Source organism: Poecilia reticulata, linkage group LG11, assembly GCF_000633615.1.
Source record: "Poecilia reticulata strain Guanapo linkage group LG11, Guppy_female_1.0+MT, whole genome shotgun sequence".
Classification (NCBI taxonomy): Eukaryota; Metazoa; Chordata; class Actinopteri; order Cyprinodontiformes; family Poeciliidae; genus Poecilia; species Poecilia reticulata.
In genome coordinates, this window is record NC_024341.1 from 206,257 (window position 1) to 217,542 (window position 11,286).

Consider the following 11,286-nt stretch of genomic DNA (forward strand, 5'->3'; position numbering starts at 1 on the left):
GGAAATCCGGACCATGAATGCCTCCCCAATATGGCAGCTTTCGTTGACGTACGACGCTTTTACTTCTAATACGCATGAATGTGACCACCAAACCAGTCGCCATTTTAAAAATAATGTGAAATTAAATTTCTGTATAAAATAATGATTACAACCTTTATTTAATCATCAGAATATCATAGTAGTTTAATTATATACAAGAGTGATTCAAGATAAATGAACTTTAATATCAACTTTTGAGCCTTTTAGAAGATTTTTTTTTCGAACATGTGAGATTCGCCATTACGTCCTTCAGCAAAGAAGCAAGGTCGGTTTTCCACCATTTTGTTTGTGCTAATATGGACAAAAACATTGGTCATGACGTCAAAAACGTCATGCAGTATAAAAGCTAAGTCCCTCCTTTCCGAGCTCATTCGCGGATTTGGTCAAAGGTAAGTAAAGACAGTAAAATTTGGGGAGCGATAAGACACCAGTGGTTTTTAAATGCGAAAAATACTACTAAGGATAATAAAATCCCTTAATATTATCAAGGACGGGGGTGTTTAACAGTCAGTTGAATGTGAATTTGTGGTTTTTGTGTATTTCTGCAGGTTTGAAATTGCTTTGCCGAAGACTGAGCCGTCGAGGACTTCAAACAGCTCTTCTCAATTTCATTTTTTTCCCTTCAAGTAATGGACATTTGATTACTATTTTTGCCTCCAGTTGGTCAAGAAGAAAAGGCTAGCGTTTAGCTAGCACAGCCCAGTCCATAAGAAGTCTTTCTGATGACAATTAAAACCATGAAGGTTGACGACATATAAATGAATTATGAGCTATAAGTGCTTGAAAAAGTACATCATAATATAGCCGAGACGCTGAGGATCTATAGTATCAATAGTAAGTTCATTTTTTGAAGTTAAATCGACACTGAAATGAAATTTGTTGTAGGTTACGGCTAGCTATCGGTAGCGAGCTAACAGAGCTCGTATAATAGTTTGGCTCTGGGCAAATATATTCTAGTATGAGCTCACACGCCAAAGAGGACGGGCGCTCATTGCCCCGTTCCTTTGTGTGTGAGACAGGATGGACAAATTGCTAAAATAAAAAGTTTAAGCAGGATAATGGTAGTATTTTCATAAGCAATCTGTTTATAAAGATTGCCCTAAGGATAGAAAGGAAATGCATAATTCGGAAATCTTAAGTGGAAAAATGCGTTTCATAGAGGTTCTTTCAAGGATTGCAAATCTACCGCAATCTGCACATAAAGATTGCGGTAGTATTGGGGTTACGGACACAATATGAAGCCCATTTGTTTTGTCGATAAATATAGGACATGGACACAGCGTGGTGGTGTAGACGGCAATCTGTGGATAAAGATTGCAGGATGGTGGCCCAGCCTTACATCGAAGCACAAACATTGTGGATTGGCCTTTATTTGCTTTCCGTCCTCGGACAACTCGGCGCTATCTTTCCGGATGAAGATTTTTGATGTTTTTTTCTAATGTTTTCGGAACGAGCATAGACTGTGATCTAGTTCGTTGGTCACGCTGGTGTATACGTCTGATATTGGCCATCACGGCGTTTGCAACACCCATTGTTTGTATGAGGGACTGAATGTACCTAGGAAGTGGTTAAGTAGGGGTGGGACTTTAGCTGAAGTCAGACTGCAGTTCACTCCCCCTACTTGAAAAGTGATGCAGGCTTGTAGGCTGCCTCTGCTGGGACAAATCGGCACAGCCTTTCAAAGGATAGGGTGGTTGTGAAATAGGATTTGCTTAGTGTAGTTATTGTGCTCAAGAAAAAAAACATTTTCTTCCTTGGTAGCTTGATTTTCTAGCAGACATTCTGTGGCAGTGTTGCTCACTAAATCCACTCTGATGATTAGAATATGTGCAGTAACACCAAAATGTGACCCATAACATTTCCCCCACCTAAATTAGGGTCATGTTTTCTATTTTAATAACTATGCATTTGTGTAACTATTGTGACATTTACAGGGTGTCAGGTATTTGCAGTGTTGTGGAGGTGTGAGACAATATAAAACTTCTACTACAACTGTTAACACGGGTAAGATCTGATGAATCTGACATTTCAACTTGTTTCCTGCAGGACTACGGCTTCTGCACTTGAATAGACACTGGCACAAAAACAGCTTGATTATTAATAATCAGAGATAAATGCATGCTTTTAAAGCATCACCTGCATAATGACTTTAAAATGATTTAACAAGGTCAAATAATGGAAAATGTATTCATGTATTCATAAACTTGTTATACAACCGTTCACTTGTGCCATTTAGGCCTTTGCCACGTAATTTGACAGTATAAGTCAAACAATAGCTACTTTCTGTTTCTTTTTTTTAAAGGCGACAATAATGGTAAAGAAAATCTAAAAGTAACAATGTACATTGGTGTCCAATACTACTTATATCACTGGCAAATTTAGATTTTGAATTATTTTTATTCACCCAAGAAGAAGAGAGAATAGATGTTGTAGGAAATGAGATGGGTATTGCTCAAAAGGTGAAGGAAAAAAAAGTAAAATGAGTATAAATTTTCCATAAAAATAATTTGCATTTCTTGTAAATTTTAACAAAAATATTTATAACATCAATTATTGGAAAACATTTTTTGACATAGCAATCAACCTCTTACAAATTGCTAACCTGCTTTTTGGAATTTTCCTACTATTGTTATGACTTACACTTTAAGAGCTCCAGATCTCTGAGGCTGGTAAGCCTCCTGGTCGTCACCCTAATATTAAACTCCCGTCACAGATTGTCAGTGGGATTCAAGCCAGGACTGGCTGGACCACTCCAAAAAGTTACTATTATTTCAGACTAGAAGAAACAAAGTGCAAAATGAAATCTGCCTCGGGTAAGAATAGTTTGGGCCTTATCTGATGATTGTGACAAATACCCCATCCCCTATTTCTAACACATTTAACTGTAAGGCACTGTTGTGTAGTATTAATGAAACATTCCCCCTGATCACACAGTGAAAGGTGTAAGTTTATAAGACTTCCACATTTTCCGACCACTTTAGAATTTATACTAGCAAATCAAAATTTTGTAACTCAGTGCCGTTTCTCTTTTCATCAAAATCTTTGCCTGTTAGACTGATGACCCATCCTGCTCCCTGCAGGTCGGAGTATCTGTCAGACCAGTGGTCAACAGAGAAAGATGTTTTATTTCATCCTCGGGCTTAGAAAATGTTAATTAATGTAGTGTATTATTTGTTGATAATTTCTATCAACAAACAAAGCTAAGAAAAATTTACTTATTTTATGAAAATAAGTTGGAAGTTGTGTCCAAATTTTTGTCTGTGTAACATAGAGTGAAAATAGTTTTGTTTCTTCAACCAAAATAAAAAAAAATGAGATTAATAAAATGTATTTTTGTTGGATGTGCTTCATGAATCAATTTTATGAACACTGTCTCTCACTTTGTACTTTAACCTAAACTGGAATAAATATGTTGTCTCACACACACAATATACACTGTATGGGATTATGTTTATTCTTGTGAGCAAATTTGTGGAAGGAGAGATTGTGTGGTACTTTGAACTCATATTCCTATTAGACTGGTTTCAGTTGAGTGCAGGGAACAACTCTACATGCCTTGAGTATGAGGCAAAACTACCAGTGCTTGTCAGAGCAGTAGTGTAAGTTTCTGGAATATCAGATCTGTGTACTTGGATTCCTCAACCCGTGGAACCTGTTAAACCAGAGAAATGATGAGTTAAGATGTTCAGTGTTCTGAAAGATGTAGGGCACTTCTACACTAATGTTGCTGTTGTTGTCTGACGTTTGAACCAATGCAGACAAGTTGGTGTAGTCAGACAGCCTTTTACAGGAGTACCAGTTGCTTGTACTCCTGTAGAAGGCTCTGCATTCTAATTGATGCGGAGATGTCATTCTATTCTAACCTTGTTGGTCCAAATTCACTTTAGTTGAAGTTGTTTTGAAGTCCTTGTGGTGGAAGAGCACTAAGCATTTTGCTATTCATGGTCTTAGAAAACAGTCTGTGTCTTGGCTTTGTTTTTGTTTGACAGGCAGACATAATGGATCCCAGAACCATGTGTGTGTGGAAAAATGTAACATTTACTGCTTTTGACTTTATGGTGTGTGTATTCATAGAGCTGTGTGTGTTTCAGACATGGCGAAGGGACCAGTTGACCCCAGGGAGATTCTGAAAGGCGTTGAAGCCCTGCTGGGAAAGGATGGTGAGCTGCGCAGTCTTGAGGGAGTCCCGAAGGTGTTTAGGTGAGAAGTTCAAGTCTGATGAACCTCTGTGTCCCCTGCTCCTCCATTATTAATAAATGTGCCAACATAGTTTTGCTTGTTTTCTTTTCCTTGCAGCTTGATGAAAGCCTCTACTAAGATGGTCAGTAGGTGTATGTACCTCAACGTGCTGCTGCAGACGAAATCTCATGATATTCTTAACAGGTGGGACTTTAGATGCCATATCTTGCCATTATTAATCCTGCATTATATAGTGTTCCATTTAACTCCTAGTCCCTGAGCTACAGATAGGTTTCCTTACTGTCAAAAGATCTAAATGTGTTCAGTTGGCTGTTGGTGTATAAATGTGTTAGTACAAATGGATCCTGATGTAAACCACAGCTGAAATTGACTCTGTTGTAGTCTTCATTAAATCAGCAGTTCCTTCATACAGGTTTATCAGAGTTGGTGGCTACAGGCTGCTCAATTCCTGGCTTACCTACTCAAAAACCACCAACAACAGCCCTCTGCTTCAGCTCATCCTGCTCACGCTGCAGAAGCTGCCACTTAAAGTAGACCATCTCAAACAGGTAATGCTTTTATTTTACCGACGGAGTACACATGTAGTCACATGTCCAGCTACTTTTAGTAATTCTGTTGTCTTTCATTGTTTTCCCAGAACAACACAGCAAAACTTGTAAAGCAGCTGAGCAAAAGTGCAGAAACAGAAGGTCAGTTTACTTCACTTTAAGATAAATTAAAGGTGATTTGTGATGTAGCGCTAACATGGACTCTTTGTTTTTAGAATTGAGAAAGTTGGCAGCTGTTTTGGTAGACGGTTGGATGGCAACAATTCGTTCTCAGAGTGTCTCAAGCAGTGGCAGTTCCCCTGCTGGTACAAACTTGCTTATCTTTCATTCTTCTTCAGATGTAAAGTCTACCATTTTAACACACCACTGTTTGTCTTTAAGATAAAAAAAAGAAGAAGGAAGAGAACAAGATGGCAGTGAGGGATGTGAAGGAAAAGAGTGGAGATGAGGGGAGGAAGAAGGAGAAATCCAAAGCTCATGCACCCAGCCATACAAAGATTCGCTCCATAGGTATGCTTGACTTTAGCAACAATGATCCTTGGGTTATACAGTATATACTGTATATTTGTGTATCTATATTGATTGTATGTCTGTACTGCATAGGTCTGGAGATGGAGGCTTCCAACCCAACTCCTCCTAAAAAGACGTCCTCTGCACCACAGCTGGGTGAGAAATACATCATAAAACCCCCGTTACTCAAGAGACCGAGGTAAGGCCAGTTTTCTAGCTTTCTTTTAAAATGGTACCGCCCTGTGTTGTGATAATGAATCAAGTTCAGTCTGCCAAATTGAGCACTAAATGTTTTTTTCCAATAGTTCTGGTCCTTCAGATGCTCCACCTCTTGAGAAAAAATACAAACCTCTCAATACGCCTTCAAATGCAACCAAAGAGATTAAAGTGAAGATAATTCCAGCACCACGTAAGCTTAATTACAGAAAAACAAAGCAGCTTTGTGTTCTTAGCTGATGGAATAACAGTGTTGATATGGGCTGTTTTTTCCCCCCTCATTGCAGCAATGGAAGCCACAGGCTTTCTGGACGCCCTGAACTCGGCCCCAGTGCCTGAGATTAAGATCAAAAAGAAGAAACCGCCTGGTACTTCTACTCCTGCTAACACCAAAGCTGTCTCACCAACATCAACCAAGGTACTGACTGAGTTTATGGGACTCTAACAGGAGTCTTAATGTTGTTAAGGTGGTCACGTTACACTAGTGATGTTTCGCCACGTTATTAACGCTACTCTACTGATGCTACACTACTGAATCTACATTGGTCAAACCACACTACTGCCACACTACAGTGATGCTATGTTACACAATCACTGTAACATACAGAGTGTACAGAGCTACAGTGATGTAGCAGCTAGCATTACTACAATGATAGTGTAGTAATGCTAGTAGTGTATAGTGTATCATTTGTGTAGTGATACATTAGTAGTGTAGCATCATCAACATAGCACAATATGCTATGCTAATGGTTCTAACCTCTTGAGAAAAAATACAAACCTCTCAATAGGCCTTCAAATGCAACCAAAGAGATTAAAGTGAAGATACGCTTTAATCTCTTTGGTTTAAAGCGTATAATGATCATTATAATCGTTATTATAATGATGCTACACTTTTAATGCTACAATACTGATGGTACGCTCTGGATTCCACACTAATGGTGTTACTATGCCTGTTGCAATGAACAATAATTCAATAAATCGCATGATGAATAGAAACAAGCTCAATAATTTCCATGATAGATTGTTTTTCTCCTGTCTTTCTCTTTCTACTGAAGACAGGATGACAAAAGGTTTCAGTCTGCATTGGTTTCATCTAACTTCTTTTTTCAAGGGCAATTTGGTTTTTTAAAGACTTATCACATGAACGAGCTCATTCAAGTGTGATTGTCGTTTTTTATTTAATGGAAGCACCATAATTGTAAAATTAGCAGAATATTAACAAAGATTTGCGCAGATTTGTAATGTAGTCACAGCATTCTGTCAGGGTTTCTGCCACGGCAAGATCTAATACCCCCCAGCTCATTATTTGGACTCAACTTAAATGTTTTAAATTATAAAACTGCTTCTACCCATACCTTTTCTGTCCTCAGACAAACCCATTTGACAACAAACCAGCTGGCTATTCTCCATCTTCAGCTAGACCTGCATCTCCAGAAACTTCTGCTTCCTCGATTGCTGCTGATGAAAACCAGGAGCCAGAGCAACCTTTGACCCCAATTCCTGCTGAGGATCCAGACACTGCTGACAACAGTACGGTCCAAAAACTTGTAACTCTAAGAATCTGTCCTACATCTCACTGACATTGTACAAGAATCTACTTTTTAATCTGAAACAATTACTGTATTGTCACAAACCTAAATAGTGTGTTGCAATCTGAGCCTAACCTGTTAGTGAAACACAGTGTGTCTGGAGGAGTAGACAGCTAACCAGCTAAACCAATGTCTGTTCCTGTGTGCTTCAGCTGAGAAGCCCAACGCCTTGGCAGAACCGCGTGCAGACGAGGAGAGCCTGACCAAGAAGGGCAAAAAGAAAAAAACCGTCCACTGGGCCGAGGAAGAGCAGCTCAAGCACTACTTCTATTTTGATTTGGACGAGACAGAGAGAGGTATGTGTGAACTAATAGTCATACTTTTTGCTGAGGAAACTGATCAGAATGACAAAGTAAATCTGCAAAAAAAACATATGCTTTGTATAAAATATAGTGCTAAAGAAGAAATTTGTTGTCCCTTCCACTACCTTTAAATAGTTAAATTTAATTTACAGTCAATGTCAACAAGATCAAAGATTTTGGTGAGGCTGCCAAGCGGGAGCTTATGATGGATAGGCAAACATTTGAGATGGCTCGTCGACTTTCACATGACACCATGGAAGAAAGGGTCCCCTGGACACAACCCAAGCTCCTGATGCTGGCGGGCAGCTTGGTGACCCCTGGGGCCAACAGCACAGAGAAACACACCCAGAGAGAGCGTGAGATGGGCATCCTACAGGAAATCTTCCTCAGTAAAGAGAGGTAACTGCATATTAAGCAGAAGTCTGCACTATGCTTGTAACGGTGGAAACAGCTTTGAGTGTTTTCATCCTTACCTGTTGTGTTGCTCAGTGTACCTGACAGCCCTCATGAGCCAGACCCAGAGCCATATGAACCCATGCCCCCCTGTCTCATTCCTCTGGACGAGGTTAGTACACAGAACCACAAACACTCAGTCATTACTGTGATGTCTTATGCGGTCTACTAAGCTGCGTATGTGTTGTTCCCTACAGGACTCGTCTATGATAGATGAGGACTACGGTGAGCCTGCAGACGCCGCTTCCCAGCAGGCCCAGAGTGAGAGTTCCAAGCTGCCGCCGGTCCTGGCCAACCTCATGGTCAACCTGAGCAGCAGCTCCCGTAGCCCCCAGGCCTCCAGCGCCACAAGCAACCCTGCAGCTCCAGTGGTCAACGTACAGGAGCTGCTCTCATCCATCATGGTACTGATGGGATTTGAACAACAGATACTCTTTTTAAGCACGGTTTCTAGTGCTCTCAAAGAATACACATACACACAGACCTTGTTCAGCTTAGCTAATACCCGTTTTGTGTCATCAGGGAGCTTCTGGTGGTCAGTCTACTGAAGAGCTGATAAAGCAGCCAGACTTCTCCGATAAGATCAAGCAACTGCTGGGTTCCCTGCAGCAGAGCCAGATCCAAACGCAGGGAGGACCACCTCCAGGTAAACACATGTCCTGATTCATCATGCACCTTCCCTCCAGAACACACACTAATGTCTTCTTCCTGCTCAGTCAACTTGGGGCTGCTGGGACATGGCCCAGGCATGAACAACATGACCAACATGCACATGCAAGGGCCCATGAATGGTGGATACCCACCCAACAGCTCACCTGGGGGTCCTCGCTTCAACCATCCCCCTCCACCTCACAACCATGGGCCGCCCTTCAATAACCCTGGAGGCCCTCGCATGATGGGGCCCCGGCCTGGACAGGGCAGAGGAGAGAACGGGAACTACTGGGGAGAGGACTCCATGAGAGGAGGACCACACAGAGGAGGACATTTCCACCGAGGAGGCCGGGGTCGCGGTGGAGATCTGGGTTTCAGAGGCAGGGGCCGTGGAGGGCCCAGAGGAGGACACAACAACATGAATGGTATGTGAGCTAAAATCATGGATTCTGAGAATATTACATCTACCTATTTAACATACAAATTGAACTGGAGAGTTTTAAGCCAACCAGAATTGCTTAACCAGCTTATGTCACTATGTAACGGTCTTTCCTTGTCACAGATATGTCCAAAAGGCCAGTATGTCGTCACTTCATGATGAAGGGAAGTTGCAGATATGAAAGCAATTGTGCTTTCTACCACCCTGGTGTGAACGGCCCACCTCTACCACCCAACTACCCTGCTAACCAACACAACCAGCACGCACAGCATGGTCACTAGGAGACACTGTCGCTTCCCATGTCTTCTACAACCACAGTGGCAGACTGACTGCAGTTATGCTGATGAATCACTGATATCTGACTCTGCAGACAGACGCTTTGAGACTACAGCAAACAAAATTTGTGCAACATGATCAGAGATGGGGCACGAGTGTATTTGTTGTGATTTTGTTTTATTGTTTTCCTTGATCTGTGAGACTTGAGAAAAAACCTGACCACTATATTTGAGTTGCTGCAGCTATATATAGGCTCACTTTGCTCTGTGCTTCATGCTGTGAATATCATAGACCAAAATATTTTTTCTGAATTTCTTTAGAACAAAACGTCCCTCTTAATTTGGTTTTGGAGTTTGTGCCAAATATTATGCTGCTGTAGGATTTTTTTCAGTTAATCCCATCCCCAGTGTAGTTTGGACCAAGGATATTCACTGATGAAGGTTAGTGAAACAGAACGCAGTCAGATTGTACTGGGCTTAGCTGAGCAGCTATAAATTTTTTTCTAATCCAACAAAGCAGGTCCAGCTTTTTTCAATTTTTATTTTTTCTGTCGCTAATATGAATTGCTAGCAGATGCTAAAAAAGCTGAGCAGTGTGCTACATGGACATTTTCTGCATGCACTCGCCTGTATTTGTGGGTCTAAAGTGGCAATCTTGGCATAACTGTGGTCATTATTGTTGAGCTACTGCCTGTAACTTGTGTACTTTCATGTAAACCCAGAAAGGGTTTGTGTTGTCAGTGTTAGAGAAGATGTGTCCATCTGTGGGTCACGTATAACAAGTGTTTTCTGTGAAAACAATGATTTTTTTTTTTGTCTCTTGTGGGACTTTGAGAATGTAATGTTAAACGTTGCTCCCTCCAAACTTTTTTGTTTATTTTTTGATACAGTCTTGGCCTTTGAACCTGTGTGAAATGTCTTCATTTATATTGTTTGAACAAAATCTCTGTATGAATACTGAACACACACACACACACACCACACACAAATACAAATACATATACTCCTGATCAAAATCTTAAGACCAGTCAAAAAATTGCAAGAATTTGCATTTTGCACTATTGGATCTTAAGAAGGTTCTAAGCAGAGCTTCACAATGTTAAAGGAAAAAATCTGTGCAAGAGACAAGAACTTTTGAGCAAGGAATTTTCTGAAAACTGCATTTACACTCAAACATGATTTTTTCAGCTGATCAAAAGTTTAAGACCATAGTCTTTAAAAGCCAAAAGCTGTGAAAAAAATCTGGAATCTGTCATTTTCTGTCAAGTCTTTACACTGTCAAGACCTGATGGCAAAAGCAAAAAAGCTCACTGACTTTGAACGTGGTAGGATTGTTGAGCTGCATAAGCAAGGCCTCTCACARAGTGCCATCGCTGCTGAGGTTGGACGCAGTAAGACGGTCATTTTGCATTTTTTAAATGATCCTGAGGGTTATGGAGCAAAAAAGTCAAGTGGTAGACCCAAAAAAATTTCACCAGCTCTGAGCCGCAGGATCCGATTGGCTGTCCGTTAAGACACGAGACGATCCTTTACCCAAATTAAGGCCATTACTGGTGCTGACTGCAGCCCAATAACCATCAGACGGCATCTGCGAGAGAAGGGCTTCAAAAACAAAAAACGTCTTCAAAGGCCAYGTCTTCTTCAACGCCACAAAATTGCCCGTTTGGACTTYGCAAGGGTGCACCAAACATGGGACATTGAAAGGTGGAAGAAAGTTGTCTTTGATGAGAAAAAAATTTAACCTTGATGGGCCTGATGGCTTCCAACGTTACTGGCATGACAAGGAGATCCCACCTGAGATGTTTTCTACACGCCATCTTTCCGTGGGGGCGCCATCATGATTTGGGGTACGTTTTCCTTCAATGGAACAATGGAGCTTCAGGTTGTGCAGGGGCGTCAAACAGCAGCTGGCTATGTGGAGATGTTGCAGCGGGCATCCCTCATGACTGAGGGCCTGTGTGGTAATGATTGGGTTTTTCAACAGGACAATGCTGCAGTTCACAATGCCCGCCTGACAAAGGAGTTCTTCCAAGAGAATAACATCACTCTTTTGGACCATCCTGC

The 11,286-nt window shown here is 41.1% G+C and overlaps 1 protein-coding gene across 1 annotated transcript; it reads left to right on the plus strand.

The window, feature by feature from the left end:
- The first annotated feature begins 347 nt into the window (after positions 1 to 347).
- On the plus strand, positions 348 to 10,126 carry ppp1r10 (protein phosphatase 1, regulatory subunit 10). Its single transcript, XM_008421195.2, has 19 exons — positions 348 to 428; positions 588 to 873; positions 4,131 to 4,239; positions 4,336 to 4,422; positions 4,652 to 4,787; positions 4,877 to 4,928; positions 5,003 to 5,092; positions 5,169 to 5,297; positions 5,391 to 5,496; positions 5,603 to 5,706; positions 5,801 to 5,931; positions 6,884 to 7,043; positions 7,255 to 7,398; positions 7,557 to 7,803; positions 7,894 to 7,969; positions 8,055 to 8,261; positions 8,380 to 8,503; positions 8,574 to 8,933; positions 9,071 to 10,126. Exons 3-19 carry the CDS (start codon positions 4,133 to 4,135, stop codon positions 9,226 to 9,228), a joined length of 2,418 nt encoding a protein of 805 aa, XP_008419417.1. The 5' UTR covers positions 348 to 428; positions 588 to 873; positions 4,131 to 4,132; the 3' UTR covers positions 9,229 to 10,126.
- The last annotated feature ends 1,160 nt before the right edge of the window (positions 10,127 to 11,286 follow it).